General features: G+C 49.2%; 1 protein-coding gene and 1 long non-coding RNA gene across 2 annotated transcripts; both read left to right on the top strand.

The window, feature by feature from the left end:
• The first annotated feature begins 8,438 nt into the window (after positions 1-8,438).
• LOC144175273 (uncharacterized) lies at positions 8,439-9,053 on the top strand. The gene is made up of 3 exons (XR_013323632.1): positions 8,439-8,537; positions 8,613-8,774; positions 8,973-9,053. It is a non-coding gene; the product is annotated as an uncharacterized LOC144175273 (long non-coding RNA).
• Positions 9,054-10,036: 983 nt separating this feature from the next.
• On the top strand, positions 10,037-17,106 carry LOC144173299 (uncharacterized). Its single transcript, XM_077701781.1, has 5 exons — positions 10,037-10,180; positions 12,275-12,498; positions 15,053-15,187; positions 15,749-15,906; positions 16,502-17,106. The coding sequence occupies exons 1-5, from the start codon at positions 10,045-10,047 to the stop codon at positions 16,731-16,733; spliced, it is 885 nt and encodes a 294-aa protein (XP_077557907.1). The 5' UTR covers positions 10,037-10,044; the 3' UTR covers positions 16,734-17,106.
• The last annotated feature ends 628 nt before the right edge of the window (positions 17,107-17,734 follow it).

Below are 17,734 nucleotides of genomic sequence, written 5' to 3'. Positions count from 1 at the left end.
TGGAATCCCAGCGGCCCATTTCGAAAGTAGCTGCGGGAGTCTCCGGCCCGCTCCCCACTGTCGGCACGTTCACGACTGCGGATTACAGTTTGCATGTGTTGAAAATACATATTTATGTGGGGCAGTCACTCTGTTCGCAAATGTGGTGTTCGACGAGAGTGTAAATGTTCCTGACGCGAACTTAGTGGGGTACATTCGGTATGTATAAGCGCCAGGCGTGTGTCACAGGCCGGCGTCACGAAAATGTCATATGCATAGAGCTGATCGTAATTCCACTGCCCTGAAATTTACTAACAATGTCTCCGTAAGCAGCGTTTCCTCATATGGTCATGTTACGGTTATACACTATACGATGTAAATCGGTTTTGTGCGCTTACATTAGCGAGGCACCCATACCACGCCAGTTACACTTGCCTATGTCATAAAACATTGACAAGAAAGCGTGGCATGCATTTCACGAACATTTTACGAAAGAAGCATGATGGATAATGCAAAATGTACTCGGGGATCAGAACAGGACAAACATTTAATGCTGGGTCGTTTTTTCGTGAGGTCAGCACCCGCAAACATTCATCTGCTACATATATCCTCCGCGAGCAGCGCGGAGACGGGCTTATAGAGTAATCCGAGCCCGCGAATAAATGGTTCTTCAAAAAATCGTCATATGACATAGGGAGCCTGCAGAATCTAGCACAAACTGAAATCAGAGGGCCTTATCGGATACCACCCTGTTCCAATGACACCTTTTATTGATTGTAAGCTGCTATACTCCAAATAATGCGCCCGCCGAGTAATCAACTGTTCGTTGAAGTCGAAAAACAAAAGGAAAGGGAACGCGCAGCTTGTGTGTGTGATTAAAAAAATGTTAATTCCTTGATTTCACTCCGCATTCGTAAGCAACAATAGTTAAGCGTACCCCTCCCCCACCCTCACCACCTGCCTTGCGGATTAGCACTACAGTTTGCCCCTAGTTGGTCTGGTGAGACCTAACTGGCTAAAGTTAGGCGAACGTCTTTAACATTTCTGAAGCTGCACTGGGTTTTTTTTAATTCCCGTACGGGCTATTCTGTTTCTTCTGGACTTGCAAACTATTTATTTTTCCGTGGTTCAATCCTGGCTTTATTAACTTTTCTTGGTTCTAAGGCGCGAGTGCATGCGCACATATTTAGCGGCGCAGAGCCCTGGAATATGAGTAACATTTTCGCGTGGCTTATATTCCCATAAAAGGCACAAGTTATCAGGTATTGGGTAATCACATCTCCGGAACATACTTTTCTACGACGTATAAATTCGAAACGAAGCCACATTCGTTGCATGTGCTGCAAGACGAAACCAACCTGTCGCTTTACCAGTACCAGGCCTGAACGAGGCGACAATAGAATTCACTTCTGCCTGCCGTATTCGGAGGTGGCAGTTGTGATATACTGCTGCACAGAACCGCGTCCACGGATAGCTCTTGTTGGCGTTCAAGCACTCTGCCAAGCAGCATATTTTTTTTTAAAGCACCTAGACGTACTAATTTCCTATAGACGTCACCATAATAAGTTGTTAAGTGCGCGGAAAGGCAAAGGGAATCTATAGAGAACCAAAACACTGCATGAGATCCTATCAGCCACCACAGCGCCCATCCCGTAAATGCTGCGGAGAAGCGGCGGCAGGCGGCGCAGTGATCGCGAAGCTCGAGGCGTATAACTTCGTGACTTAGCACGTAGAAGTTTCATCACTGTCGTGTGTAGACGTTTTAGAGCGAGGTATGATTCAAGGACGTCGGGAGAACTTATAGGTAAGAAAGGTAGGCTAGAAGTTACAAAGAGGGGCAGGCGTATTAATTACATGTGTGCACACTAAAAAATAATCTCGATGTGGGGATCGCAAGAGGGTCTCAATGGCTCTGGTATGATTGCGGCACAAAATGAAAGTAGTAGTAGTAGTAGTAGTAGTAGTAGTAGTAGTAGTAGTAGTAGTAGTAGTAGTAGTAGTAGTAGTATGCATTGTTGAATCAGGTGGACTTAACCTTGCATAACTGCCGCCAAATCGTTCCCAATACGATATCAGAGACCCGCAAAGTCACCACACCACACTTAGCCCTATTATTGCATAGACAGTCAGGGTCCTTCCACCCTGTTTCGAGGGAAGTCCAGCGATGCTGCCGCTTTGGCAAAGCTCGCTATGTTGGGTTCAGCTATACTAGGGATTTGATATGCTGAATTATAAGGACAGTGGTGCGATTTCTACATCACTGCTTAAGGGCATACAGTGTTGGTGGGTAGAGTGACGTTTCATTATAGCGCGGCCACGCCAATCCCGGCGCAGGCTCTAGTGCGCCGCACAGGTGGTCGCCGAAGAGGGTGCGGCATTGTGCAATGTCGGGAGGAAAGAGGCTCCGAAGAGGCGGCGGTCGCACAGAAGGTTGTAAAGAGGGGCTGTAACCATTCTCCCTCCGTAGATGGCCATGCTTCCCTGCGCAACCCACAACGCGGGAAAGCCAGCTTACAAAAACGAAGTTTACAACCATTTTCTGAAAGTCGGCTTCACCTTTTAACACAAGTGCATTACTGGAAGACACTCCTTAGCGGAAATATAAGTTTTCTCTTTAACACGAAAGTGTTTTATGCCGGGATCCACCAAGATCTGACTGACATCATATCAGTCACGGAAATGACATCGCCAGAAAACCGCGTCTGCGCCACGATACGAGCCGGGTGCTCCGTCGCCGCAACGGGAGGTGCCAGGCGCTTTACCGACTCCGCTACGAGCTGAAGCGCAGACACCGGCATGAACGCGCCATATATCTTTTATTTCGATGGTGCTGCCGTATACGACAGGTGAAGCGAAGTAGTGCATCACGATGCTAATGAGCGCCGGAAGTTGGCGCCAGCTGAGCTCGTCGCAACGCAACCGTCTGCCGTACACCCCACGGAGCACGGCAGCACATTTGCGAAAGCGACACACCAGCAGGTTGTTGCTCGCGAAGCACACCCACAAGACAGCCCCGCAAATTATGCTCTTGCGCTGCAGCGGACCGTGAGTTCACCAAACAATTCGCTGGCAACCCGTTGGGTTTCGTTCGCAATCTTTGCCATTAGAGGCGTTCTCTCTCTGCGAGCGCACGTGGTTTCATTCGGGTTTACGCAGTGCTCCAGCGCGTGCAATTCAGTGTCTAATGTTTTTAAGTTTGACGGTGCCATACCGACAAAATATAAATAGCGATGTGCAAGTTCATATCAATGCAGAATAAACATTCAACTGGTCCTGTGAAGGCACATCTCACTGTCGTGTTTTACCGATTCCTATAAAAGAGGTATCAACCACATTTTACGAAAATGCGGAGGCCCTAGGATTATGAATCTTTTCTGGACGCTGAAAAGACCCAGTTGGTTTATACTCGATCTGTCGCCGGAAACTATCTGCTGGATTCTAATCATAGAGAGCTTCGCTGTAAAAAAAAAAAAAAAAAGAGTTCGGCATCCCGTCTCACGAAAGGGGATGTCCAGCGAAGCTGTTGTGAATGACTACAAATGCTGATGGGGGACAGTATGGATTATCTCTCGTCGTCTCGGCGGTCTTGTCGCTTGCGCTCGGCTTCTTTAAAGGGACACTGAAGTGAATTTGTCAAGCTCCCGTTTTTGCTTGCACTGCGTAGACTGGCTCAAATTAGCACACTTTTCATCGTACATCCGCTTGATAAGTCAGTAATTATTTTATAAAGCCCGAAAGGAGAAAGCCTACCATGCGCGGTCTGCGGCGGCCACACCAACTAAAGGCTGTGACGTCGGGTGGAGGGGGCACCGTGATTGGACGATGTCCAAGATTGGCATTCAAACAAGTTCGGTTTCAGTACTGTAAAACAACATGCTTGATCCGACGTTATCGTTGGATGGGCATTCTCAATATCTCAATAATCGTCATACCGCGCTTCTGCCATGTTGTCGGCTGTAAAATGACCAAGATAAGCCTCCCAGGACGGCTTGGAATCGTATCAATCACTAGCCGAGGCCTACGCTGTGGGTTGCATTTCTTAGACGGAAAGGCGTTCGCAGATGTGTGGTCGTGCTGCTGACCGCTTTGCTTGTTCATCCAGCGCAAAAAAGTGCTTCCTGCACCCTAGTTTTACGCTGTACGGTAAAAGTTTCAGTTGATTTTATTTCCTTAGTACCTATATTAACTTCGCTGACTCTTCTATACCGCCTTCAATTGTCCTTAGATTTTCCTATTAGCGTACCAGTCAGCGAAGCGTCGCATGTGCGCTTGCGCAGCGCTTGTGTGGAGTGACCTGCACTTGGAGCTTGATACAATGTGCTAACTAAATAATAGCAAATTTTTTCATTCACAAATGTGTCATGGCTTAGTTTCAACGGAGCGAACGAATTGCGACGACCCGTCGGCGGCCGACGGACTGAACGCTGGGCCAGCTGACTCTGTCGGAAGGCGGCGAGCCATGCAGTAGCGCAGTCAAGCCAAGTCATTTCCTCCTGACGTCACACGAAAACGCCACAAAAAATGGGCGAGGATGCAGAGAGGAGGACAGCATTTTAGAATTGATTTTTCTACTAAATAAATTCGGGTAACGCACTCAGAGTGGTCGAAACATTGCCTATGGACTCCGGACTACAATTTGCGCTAGTAATCCCGCAATGTTTACAAATCACTTCAGTGTCCCTTTAATTAAAAGGACACTGAAGTGATTTGTAAACATTGCGGGATTACTAGCGCACTTTAAAGGGACACTGAAGTGATTTGCAAGCATTGCGGGATTACTAGCGCAAATTGTAGTCCGGATGCTGGGCCCTGCCTAGCCTGACATATGCGCTGGGCGTCTTGGGCAGGTACTGCTCAGTTTAGTGACGTTAGTCCTGGCCATCAACCATAATCTTCAAAAATAATGTTTACTAGGAACACAAGGGGGGGGGGGTGTCCCATTGTTCACAGGTGTCTTATCATCCATGGCGCAGTTTGGATGCTTGTTTTAGGGTTTGTTTAAGCTAATACTGAGCCCTATGTTGTATGCCTGATTAGCCTGACACATGCGCTGGGCGTCTTGGGCGAGAACTGCTGGGTCCTGCCCGGGTTTTTTCTTTACGACTCGAACTTTTCCGACCAACTAGAGGCTAACAGCTTCGCTGTAAAACGATGTACGTGAAAAGCGGCAAATGATATATGAGCGTACACGGCTGCGTCTTTCAGTGGCGTCCGTACTCCGTCCACCTAACGGACAACCACAACGAGGACCACTTATGGGGACTGTCCGGCTCCGTAGTGGACAACATCACCGCCTCCATGGGCGTACGGTAGGCCGCACCACTTCTACACGCAGTGGGACACGTTATGTCAAGGCTGAAAAAAAAAAAAAAAAAACAGCAAAAGGTTGGGATGAACTTCGGCGCTTCGGACGCGGTTGCAGCCCAGTTTCCGATTATCATATGGAATTGAAAAGTAAGCTTGTTCAGCATTAACTCCATAAAAGATATTTAAATCTGAATGATTTGCAATTCGAAATAATCTCAAATTTATCCAAGCCTCTTCGTACTTGTGCTGCTCGTGTTTTGTTCTTTGGTGTTCTCGGTCCCTTTTCACTGTAAGACTTGACATTGCATGCACATTCATGATAATATCTGTTGCGTTGTATACTATACGTAATTACTAGGTGTGGGATAATATTACAACATTTCAAATAACGAAGCGAGAAATGCAAAATGCGATTCGGTTTCGAGTCGAATAGCCCAATACGAAAATTTTGAATAAATCTTCGAAGTATTTCGAAGTTGATAACACGCACCGGCGTTTTCTACTTGTGTTGGAGGGCTTTCCTGTATTACTCTGGCGATGTGCGGCCAAACGGCAAGAAGGGGATTTTGGGGAGCGCCTCTATCTTTTTGGCGTTATGGCCAACTCCGCCCTCGTGCTTCTCCCATAAGGAAAAAAATTATGTCCCATAAAAAGAAACATAACAAGTTAATAAAAAAATCAATCAATAAACAAATCAACTTCAGCAAACCGGGTACTCGGGAATCTATGACAGTCCGCAGCTAAGCTTTCTTATCTCTAGGGTTTTGACTATGGAAGATTGAGCGCGACCACGTTATCAGGTTGCAAAAAGACGTCTCTCTTTCTTTATTCTTGACCGGCAGACACATGTGCGTTCGGGCAATACGGTTCCGGACGCGGTGCGGCCGAATACATACTGTATAGCAGGTTGGTCGCGCGGGAACGGACAATCCGGGGTATTCCGGCAGCCAAACCGGTTTCTTGGAGCGGGAGACACGTGTGCAGTCGCGTCATTTTTTGCTTATGTGTTTCACCACCAGTCTTCTCGACCGTCAATATCCCCCGTGAGGATTGATTTCGCCTTCAACTACTACGAGGGGGATGAGTTGAACAGTGGACTGGTGAGGAGGATAGCGAAACCACTCCTCACACGAGACGATGACCACTCTGTCTCACTCCTTGTCTTAGTGAGGAACGAGTGATAATGACGCTGTGAGGCGCGCGCAGGTGCGTACGAACAAACACATCATCACATGGTTGCTTGGAGCCAGACCCTCATCACATTCGACGACAATAAGGGAGATAGGGAAGGAATACAGTAGAATCCCGGTTATATGTCCCCGGGTTTTATGAAAACCCAGGTTTTTCAATGGGCTAGTCAAGTCCCGACGGAGTCCACGTAGAAATAATGCATTGAAAACCCCGCTTATCCGCGCTATCCGACGATCCACGCGCAGCGCGTCCGACCGGCGGACGAAATGAAAGTACTGCGGGCCTTCTTCTCCGTCTTTATTTCTCTTCTTATTTTTTCCTTCTCCGTCTCATATTTCGGTTCTCTCCCCTCCAGCAGCCGCCCGCTACTATGCACAATCGTTTTACCCCCCTCATCGCTGGCGTCTCCTCTCGTTGCGGAGCGGTCGCGGGGGAAGGGCCCAGGTGTTCATTTCTCCCACTGAGTAGTGAATCGCCAACGAGGTTACGCTGACTGGCTTAGGCTTCCACGCGTGTTTGTCGGGATCATGTGTGGCGAGTTCGCCCTAGCTAGCGGGGATTGCGGCAGTGGACTATGGTACAAGGTTTGTTTAATACAGCGTGATTGGCACCTGTACTGCATCGTTCTTTTCGCATGTACTTTTTTTAGGAATTTGGGTTTCCGAGCACTGCATTAGTTTGTAGTTTATATTGAAGTTTCTAGCAAATCCATTCCGCGAAACTATGTATGTTCGGATCTTGCGACGCCCCGCATTTTACGACGCTTTGTCACGGTCCCGAGAAAGTCGTAAATCGGGGCTCTACTCTGCGCATACATACATACGTACACACACACATTCACATACATACATATATACCATACATACATAATACTATCGTGATAAATTGAAATACGAGCAACGGAGCGTGTGGCTTTCAGTGCATGCCGCGCATCCTGGCCGCATATGCGGAGTGCGAACAAGTTACGAGAATTCGTGACCAACCTTGATATGAAAAGAGCGTCGTGTTTCTATTGTCCTTGGGGCCCTCAGCACAAAACAAAAAATAAAGGAATATAGCTGCGTGCGCCGTTTTCACTCATCGCAGCAACAAAGCTAGATAACGCTTGCGGGAGCGGGTGACGAACGCGGTGGGAAGACAAACCAAAGCGCTCACACGCCGAACGACGGTGTTTCCAATTCAACGTTGGACACAAACTCTCGTAACTTGTTTGCACTGCGCATACGGGGCCCGTCGCCAGGATGCGCGGCATGTACTGAAAACCACGCGGTCCGTTGTTCGTACTTCAATGTATCCCGATAGTACATACATACATACATGCATGCATACATACACATGCATGCATGCATGCATACATACACACACATACATACATACATACATACATACATACATGCATACATGCGTACATACATGCATACATACATGCATACATACATACATAATACATACATAGATACATGCATGCATACATACACACATACATGCATGCAAACATACATAAATACATGCTTACATACATAAATACATACATACATACATAATACCTACATACATGCATACATGCATGCATACATACATACATACATGCATACATACATATATAATACATACATACATGCATGCATGCATACATACATGCATGCATACATACATGCATGCATACATACACTCATACATGCATACATACATACACACATGCATACATACATACATACATGCACGCATACCTACATACATACATACATGCATGCGTGCATGCACACATACATACATACATACATACGTACATACGTACGTACGTACATACATACATACATACATACATACATACATACATACATACATACATACATACATACATACATACGTACATACATACATACATACATACATACATACATACGTACATACACTCTCTGAATATACCGTCTTATGCGTGCCCATTGGCGTGTCGGTCGCCCCGCAGCTACAAGTACCGGAGCCCCGATGACGAGCAGTGGGGCTTCAGGATGCTCAACGGGACCTGGACCGGGATGCTTGGCGACCTGCAACGAAACGTGAGTGGAGGGCGAGCGCATGCGCGTTGCGGGCATGTACGTACAAGCGCGCGTTGTGCGGACTGACGCGCGCAGAAGAGTGAGCTGGCCGTGGGGCCGTTCGTAATCACCACGGTGATCGACGACGACTTCACGTTCGGCTCGATCTTCCTGGTGGACAACTTTCGTTTCATGGCGGGACTGCAGCGACCGTTCTACAGCGCACCCTTCAGCAAGGCCTCGGACTTTGACGTACAAGTAAGTGCGACTCGTATCCTTTGCAAATAAGAATGCGTGTTACTACCACCGGTTGCTGAGCCCCACAACCCCGCATTAGCGTAGCGGTGATGCGGGATGAACATACCGTAAGAAAGGCGTCTAGACTGGCTGCTGGTTCCCAGAGGCAGACTGCGTGACACCGCGCGTGGCAGCGCTGCCAAATGCTTTTGAATTCAGACAAAAAGAAACGTGTTCGACTCCCTGTTGGTAGGTGTGGAGGCAAAATACGTGCTCTCTGCAGTTGCGACCAAGGTCTAGTAGCCTGAGGAGACGCTGTGCAAATGTGCTAGAAATTTCAGGAGGACATATCAAAATGAAACCACATTTTTTTGTAGATGGATGAGGTGTGCCGCTTTTTAGGCCGGTTTAGGAGGCGGGTAGGTCATGTATCCTCTTGTTTATCTGAAGCGAAACATTGTAATACACGCATTCAGTTTACAAGCCTAATCTCTCTCTCTCTATCTCTCTTTCTCCTCGTCTATGAAGGTACAAATAATTTGAAATTCATGATCCATGAGGCAATAATAAAATGCAGTGAAGTTTAACGAGCAGCATATCTGGTATGAGCTGGCGATCGCGCTGGGTGGTATGGTCTGTTATTAGCACAGTGCAGATCATTACGCAGAATGCAGCTGGAAACCTGCATATCCTGCACACCCTTCACCGCAGCCATCCTGTTCGACAACGATGCTTCACGCAGGTATCTCTCTTAGAAGAGATCCCGCTCGCCCATTTCTCGAATCGGGGTTTAAGGATTTCTAGAGGTGGCTTGTACTTCACTCATGAAAGAAGATGAATATCCCAGGTAAAGTACAAAACGTGAGGGCTGGACAGGATCATGGCACCACCAATAAAAGTCTCCTTGTCGTCGCAAATGCGGCCCTGCAGAAATTTGAACTATAGTTCATTCCTACTATAAACTGAGACGTAATTACCGGCTCGCAAGAAACCACAGGGGCAGAAAGAGGCGCATAAACATAAACAAGAAGTTGCGTACATCATTGTGCACCTGCCATTCATTTCCTGTAGGCCATTAATTACGCGCCTCAACCGAGGCCTGCCAATGCTGCACTGAGTCGTCTTCTACAGGGCTTGAGCATCGGAGTTTTGTCTCGGCTGTTGCATAAGGGCAGTTCGAAAAACTGTAGTCTGCCGGCGCTCGTGTATTTCTCGCTCGCAGCGCGTGTGGAATGAACCACTCAAAGGTTCCCTCACTCCTCGCTTTCTTGCCTTGCAGCTGTGGATCCTGATGTCCGTATTCCTCGTCCTGCTAACCTACGTGAGTGCAAAGCTTCTCAGGCCGCCCAGGGGAAAGCGCTCCAGGCGCTCCCTGGGCGGATACAAGGACACGTTCTTCGTCTACTTGGCTGCCATTGCGCAGAAACGTACGTCACTCCTTCGGCCTTCCTCAGTGCGCCAGTTAAGAACAGATCATGTACGGTATCACTCCGCCTAAGCGACGGACCCGGATGTCAACGGGCGCACGCGTTTTGAAAGGAGATTGCTACGAATGCGTGATATCGTCTGCCTTTTCTCACGTAGTTAGTTTGCAGCCGCAGCTCGGTAATTTATGACCATATTAAGTCCGAATAGTCACGGAAACGGCTCGTGCCATGTTCAAAATATTTCCAGTAACGCGCTACTTGCGCCGCACGGAATAACATCGGGCTGCGGTGCACGAGGCACAATGGCAACTTACGTTGCCGTTCTTCAATTTTAACCGAGTATACTTAGCTTTGGAGGCGAGGTGCAATTAGTACTTCCGAAATAAGATCGCGCGACGGGCATGGCAGCCGGGAAGACTGCCGCTGGCCTATGAAAGTAAAAAGCGTAGCGCTAATGCACTTGGGAGAGTGCCCAGTAAGAGCGACATAGACGCATTCAGAGTGAGAACGTCCAGTGTGAATGAGGACATTCATGAATTTTAGAGTTACCGTAGATTAGTTGTTCGTTGGTCTTCGATACTAAACGGGGAAAAAATCTGTGTGGGTACACATATCAATACGCGTATCACTCACGTAAAAGGTGGCTTAACGTGCAATGTATAATAAAACAGCACCGTCGGGGGAAGTCGAAATAGGTTTATTTCACGAAAAATGCAGTAGATGAAAGCTTCGAGTTTTAACAATCCTGACTCGGCGCCTGGCAACGCCCGACTGCAACAAGCAAAAAAAAAAAAAAATGCCTGCCGTAAGTTATTGCGCAGAGACAATCATCATGGTCGATTGCAAACGTTAATCCGTTATTCTCGACCTGAGTGTCGGCTTGTTCACTTTCAGAAGGGAGAAAAGGTGCTCATACATGGCGATGATTCCCACTGCTTTTTGACGGAGCACCGGAGATAATGATTAGTCGAGAAACTTGTGAATTCCGGCACTTCCGCGTCCTGAAACGTTTGCTTTAGTGTGGCAGGGTTAGCCTGTAGCTCAAGAAGTTCCATCTGGGAGGGATTCGCTCAGGCAAGAATTTCCGCCTGGGAATCCACTCGCGCTATAAACGGCCAACTTCCTGGATTGCTCATGGGGGTAGAGCTACTGAGATAGGCCGCAGTCCCGTTCGAATACTGGACTAAGACTAAATTTTCTTCTAGTACTGCGAAGTCCATGAAAAATCTGTACGGCTCTCCTGAAAATTTTCCCCCGCAGAAATTATCCCAATTTGGGGATTTCCCGTAAGCTGGCCGATTGACAAGTTTCATATGGAGCTTTGCAAAGACAAATTTTCATTCGGACTGAAGAAAACCCGCAGAAGCTGTCCCGGCGGGGATACTGTATTTTCGAGGAGCGAAACGTTTTTGTCCCATTAGAAAACTTCAGCTAGGCGGGCTGAATGGGACCCGCGGGCTGCGTTTTTGGGACCTTTGGTACACGAAAACAGCGTCGTTTGGTTGTGTCGTCGTGTCATTTCTCAGAAGCGTGCACCACAGGCAGGAAACGTGTGCTGCTTTCAACAAGGCAGCTTTTGTAGGTCTAGCGTTTTCATAAGTCGTGGTCGTGCGACCTGCCGGGGTATACGAGCGGCCTCGCAGAAACCGGTTCCAGACCCACCGACAGAGGGTGCAGTGGTCTCGCAGGGGCGGGTTCTCCCTTCCGCTAGGACTGGGAGAGGGCAGGGAGTCTCCAACCACTGCAGTTTAACTTCCGGTTAAACTGAATGTTAACCGCCAGTCTTTTCCGCGAGCCGTAGAATTTGCGCGGCGACGGCGCTGCCGTTCTCAGGCGGGGGCCCGTTGACGATCGAGCCGACACAAGGGGACCATAGCTCCGTTGTTTCAGAAGATTTCGCACCGGGTAAAACTTGGCTTCATTCTTTCGCCCGCTGTAGCTATTCGGTCTTGCTTCATTTGCTCCTGATATTTCAGTTTCTTTTACGTAAAACCCATCCGTACATTCATATGTTCATTTAGAGTCGCTGCGCCCGCCCCTGCTCGCAACGTTGTTTCCGTTTTCGAATTCTGCTTTTATCGACCTACGTTTCAGACACTCCCGTGCCGCACGGAACTGTCCGGCCGGCTTTCCACGGGCTCCTGTGGCTGTGGCTGGTGAGCTGCTTCTTCGCCATGAACTTTTTCACGGCTAGCCTGCTGGCGGACATGCTAATCAAGGTCGAGGAGCCCCGCATCCGCACCGTGGCGGATGTGCTCAAGAACCCGGACAAGCGAATCCTGCTCTTCGGGGCAGCGGGATTCACCGAGCTCGTTCTGGTCGGTGTCGACCACTGTTGCTCTTCCCACAGCTTGCTGCTCGTCGCTTCGTGTCGATTGCGTTCCGTTCAGGCGTAACCGCTTATTGAACCAGCGAGCAAAGAAAGTGAGAACCGTTCCACCGGTGACTGCGGTAGTATGCGATAGCGGTCGTCTGCACGCGTCCGTAAGCAGCGGGCAGAGGCAGCCGAGCGAGGCGGAAGATAGAGGAAATAACAAACACGAAAGAGAACAGGAAGGAATACGCAGGCACGTCTCTGGTGGCGCCAAGCAAGTCGCTCTGCGCATGCGCAACGCGCCGGAGCGTTGCATAGCGACGGAGACGAGCCCTACTTTGCTGGCTAGGCATTGTTTCGCTCAGGGGGCTTTAAAATCGCGGCTTTTCAGGAACGGGCATCTAGTGCTATTACACTAAAATCAATGGTCATGAGCAAGGCTGGTGGTGTTCTCGTTCTTCTTCGAGGACTTGGACCACCTGCAGCGTAGCATGAAGGGACCGGAACGTGTGGCCTATATATGCGCAGGTAGTACAAGTACCACACAGTCTGTGGTACTAGTGGTACTTGCGCATACAGGTGCAACACCTGAATTCTGTCCCGCTGCTGCAGGAAATATGCACACTGCGCAATTCTTTTCACGCCCTAACATTGCCTGACAAAAAAAAATCCCTGTGGATAGGTGCTGCACCATGCCTCCCATTGCCTGAAGAGGGTTAGTGGCAATTGTGTTCGAGCAGGGTTTTCCGCTCCTGACAAATTATGCAAGGTGATGCACATGGTCAACGACACTCGTGGTGACGCCGCAGGGTCACAAATTCTGAAGGGCATTTCTGGACTCTGCGACGAGCGGTGGCCTGTAGGAACCCTCTGCCGTGCAGTAGGGGCTACACAGGGCATATTAACGCGGAGACGTAAAGAGCTCTTCGCAGTAGTGAATGCACTTGTGGGGGCCGGCCATAATGCTGATAGCTGCCGTAGGTGCGAGGGGACGCCTGGGCTCATGCAGACGCACGTACTGTTCAGGTAGCTTAGCCATTCGCATAGGAAAATTATTTTATGATCAGCAGAGATAAAAGCATTTGCCGTGACGCGCTGTCTTTGCCCTAACGGCAAGGGGAAATAACTTTTTTATAGGGTCTTCTGGATGGAGAGAGAGAGAGAGAGAGAGAGAGAGAGAGAGAGAGAGAGAGAGAGAGAGAGAGAGAGAGAGAGAGAGAGAGAGAGAGAGAGAGAGAAACTTTATTACTCAATTATGGGAGCGTGATTCTTCAGTCCAGGAGCCCATTTGCTGTCCAGGCTGCCGTAGCCCTGGTCACAAGCAGGAGCTGGTCGTCAGGGTGACAGCTGGACAGCAGTATCTCCCACTGCTCAAGGGAAGGGGATGGGTTCAGGTCTGGAAGGACCGAGTTTTTGTGCAGTCGATTAATATGTATGTCAGAGTTCCTGGCTCCTGGCAGAATTTACACTTATCAGAGTACTGCGCAGGAAAGAGTAAACGCATACGGAGGGGGTGGAGAAAAGTGCTTCCTTGAATTTGTCTGAGTGTGGTTTCGTGTCGTTTGGTCAAAGATGTGTGTGTACTGGGAAAGGTCTGTCTCGTGGTTTGGTAGTATTGGGGGATTTCTTGGTAGGTGAGGAGAGGTGCGGAAACAGCCCCGGGCTCAGCGGCTCGGTGAGTGAGGTCTCGAGCTTGTCGATGAATAAAATTGTTTCCTGTCAATGCAGAGGGGGTGGAGTCCACACAATGTCCCCCCCCCCCCCCCCTCCCGGTGGGCAGGCGGATGTTCTTTCAGAAGTCGGCATGTGGCGGGGGCCACCCGTTTCGACAAGAGCCTGCGGCAGGCGGCTTGTCAATTGGTCAATATAATCTTGGAGTTTGTTTGGGCGTAGGGGATTATTGTACGTGCGTGTTCGATAATGTCTGACGCTGTAGCATGTGTATTGGAGTGCAGATTTCTGTTTTGTGCAAAAGCGAGGGACACAGCGTTGGTTTTTCTACTCGGCCTTTCTTGTTTTTGCAAACATTTCCGTGTTCCGTGAACATGTATGCCTGTTTTCTTGTTACTTTTAGTATAAACCGAGTCGAAATCTAGCATGTGTTTCGTCTCTTCTTATCTGTCATCCAGTTAACGTAAGAGTCATAAATTGCTTAGTCAGCCAGCGAGAACATGTATAGAAACTTCTAAGGAATAATAACGACAGAAAAGTGGATACCGTTAGACGGATCTACAGAAGAAGGGGAAGGCCAATAACGCGTTGGTGGCAAAAATAAGGAAATTCGGATACAAAGAATGGACTTGAGCAGCGCAGGACAGGATCGAATGGAGGTCGATGGGAGAGGCCTTCGTCCGCAGTGGACGTAGTAGGTTGTTGCTGCTGCTGCTGCTGCTGCTGATGATGATGGTGATATTTTGCTAAATGTTACGTTACATATACTTTCGGTGTTGTGGAGACCAAACACATCAGAACAGACTCAAAGTCCCGCATCTACTTTTTATTTTGCACGAAATTTTGACCGTTAATTTTTCGTGCGTGGCGTTTGGTGCTGTTTGCAGTACGTGGACTTGCCGGCGTACAGGGCTGTGTACCAGCAGGTGCTTCGGACAGGCGGCGAGCTGCATCCGAGTGAGATGTACACCGAAGACAACTTGCAAGACGTGCTCAATAAGAAGACCGTTATAATGCAGGAGGTTGGTTTCCTACATGGAGGAAAGAAAAGCTCAGGACAGGCCCTGGCGTCACCTTTATTGAAGCCGGGAACATTATTTCAGGAGGCGCCCTTTTTTGCCTATATTTTGCACACACATGCCGCCCCCTCTGCCTTTGCTACCACCACTGTCGCTGGCTGCGTCTGCCCGTGTTGGCCATGGGATATCGGCTGGGCCGCGCAGTCACGTAGGAACTTAGTGGGCCGGCCTTCGTCACCGTTGCTGACGCGGTTGACGGTGGCTTTCCGAGCTCCCGGAGCGTGCAAAAATAACGTTACTTACTCCACGATCTTCCTGATGCGCCGGTGGCCACCGGGGCCTCTCCTAAGCTTTCTTTCCTTCATGGTTTTCTTGCTCTTAAGTAGTAAAAAAAAAGAAAGAAAAGAGCGGAACAAATTAGCAGTACTTTTGTAAGTCCCCAAAGGGCTCATTAACGCGACCTCACATACGGTGCTAGTTTACATGCCCCTTACCTGCCCCTGCCCTCTCCCACCTATTTTCGTGAAAAGGGAGCAGCAATACCCCGTTTTCGACTTTACTCAGGAGAAGGGCACCCTGGAGGACCAAGTTCGGCGCAACTGCCACAAGTACCGCGGCAAAGGCTTCTTCTACTTCAGCGAGGAGTCACTCGGACAGCTGGTCATGGCCTGGGTGGCCCGCAAGGACATCGATCCCATCATACACCGCGAGATGAACAACAGGTGAGCAAGGGCTGTGAGCCCAGGACAGAGCTACCCACCAAGAATTCTTGCCAGAATTCTTGGTGGGTAGAAAGCAAAAGAAACAGAAATCGTTAAGAATTACGGCACCCCGTTGCTACCACTCAACGGCAGTGATAGCTGGCCGGTTGACCCTCCTTGGAAAACTACCCGATACTTGAATACCCCGAAAAGAAAATTGGATACACTGGGAGCACGCATGGGATTAGAACCCGAATCTTCAGAAGGAGCAGGGCGTGCTCCATCAGCACGCTGCCTTCAGTGAAGAAAGCGAGCATAATGCGTGCGGCGCTGACGTTATATCGTATGGCAGGTGCAAGTGATGGCACGTCAAGAGAACAGGCGCACCCCAGCCACGGAGGAACCTGACTTTGTGGAAGCAGGGCTCGCTTGCTCCCGCCTTCTCGACATGCTTGCTGGGCGCGTATGACTGTGCGTAATAAACCCTACGATGTCTACTTCGGCAGCACTCGCGAGATACTTCTGCATTACCTCCCTTAAACAATCTAAGTGTGTATTCTATATTTTTATGCTTGGGCTGCATGAATTTCAGCGATGTGATTTGGCGCTTGCGCAGGCTCCGGTGGCTGCTGGACACGGGCATGGTCGATCTGTTCATGCGCGACGTTTCCCCAGGGCCAGACGAGTGCTGGCTCCGGTTGCGAGACAAGTCCGACATGGACCGGCGCCAGCTCCATTTTGAGGACCTGCGGGCCATGTTCATGCTGTACGTGGCGCTGCTGCTGACTGCAGTGGTCGCCTTCGTGCTGGAGTGCCTCGTTGCCGCCTGGGCAAAGGGCAACCGCTGACTGCTTGCCGAGTCTGTGCTGTAAATGTGACATTGAGAGATTAGATATATTAGATTACATTAGATTAGGTGGATGAGATAACATAAGATTATACAGTTACACAGACACACAGATAGATAGCTAAGATTAGATTAGAATTCGGTTATAGATCTACGTAGTTAGATAAACACGTACAAGGTAGATGGATGTATAGACATACAAACACACAGACAGAAAGGTGGATAGACAGACAGATATATGGGTAGATAAATAGATATATAATGTCAGGTTCGCATCAATCATAATTAAAAGAGAAACTATATGAATGAGACATTGCTTTGTATAGCCCGGAACCCAAACAAAATACATACAATGTACAGAGATAAAAAATGACAACGGGGAGCTGTGTTAAAGTGGTAGAGAGAATGGCAAAAGAGTTTCAATAAAGGGGTACACGTAATAAAGGGGTCCTGGAGCAAAGGAAAAATACACAGTTTGTGATATTACTTGGCCCTAGTTCGTCCCTGAGGCACCTCTGGACCCCGGAGCCCTGCCGTTGCGTGCGTCGTCCAGGTCACCTGTCGGGGCCCACGGTGGTATGGAGCGGTCCGAATTCCCGCTCGCATCGCGAGCGCAGCTAGCTTTCTTGGGAACACCGCTGTCCACTCCGGAGTCTCGGCTCCTAGAGGAGAGGGGCTAGGAGTCCCGTTGCGGATGACCACTGGGACGCAGCACGGGCCCGAGCGCCCGACCCCCACGCGTCCCGGTCACACTTTCCGCACACCTGGCATCCACCACGGGATCCCCCCGACGCAGGGCCACTGTCAAATCCACTCCCTATTGGCCGGCGCCCGGCGTGTTCCCATGTTCCCACTTCGAGCGCTCGAAGCTTTAGCCCCGGGTGAATGACCTTGGCGCCGCGTGCCTTGCGTTTTAAAGCATAGCTCTACCATAGCTTTTAAAGCATAGCTCTAACGGTTCTTTCGTGGGGTGCGGGACAACAAACTCCCAAAGTGGCGGTG

The sequence above is a fragment of the Haemaphysalis longicornis genome, unplaced genomic scaffold, assembly GCF_048455015.1.
Source record: "Haemaphysalis longicornis isolate Haplotype H1 unplaced genomic scaffold, Haemaphysalis longicornis Haplotype H1 scaffold_3, whole genome shotgun sequence".
Lineage (NCBI taxonomy): Eukaryota > Metazoa > Arthropoda > Arachnida > Ixodida > Ixodidae > Haemaphysalis > Haemaphysalis longicornis.
This window is presented reverse-complemented; position numbering and strand designations above follow the sequence as displayed.

Excerpts from the sequence above, each read along its gene's own strand:
- LOC144173299 (XM_077701781.1), top strand. The coding sequence starts at position 10,045 with ATGTCCGTATTCCTCGTCCTGCTAACCTACGTGAGTGCAAAGCTTCTC. Across the intron at positions 15,188-15,748 it reads AGACCGTTATAATGCAGGAG|GAGAAGGGCACCCTGGAGGA; the intron begins GTTGGTTTCCTA and ends GACTTTACTCAG. Across the intron at positions 15,907-16,501 it reads CACCGCGAGATGAACAACAG|GCTCCGGTGGCTGCTGGACA; the intron begins GTGAGCAAGGGC and ends GCGCTTGCGCAG.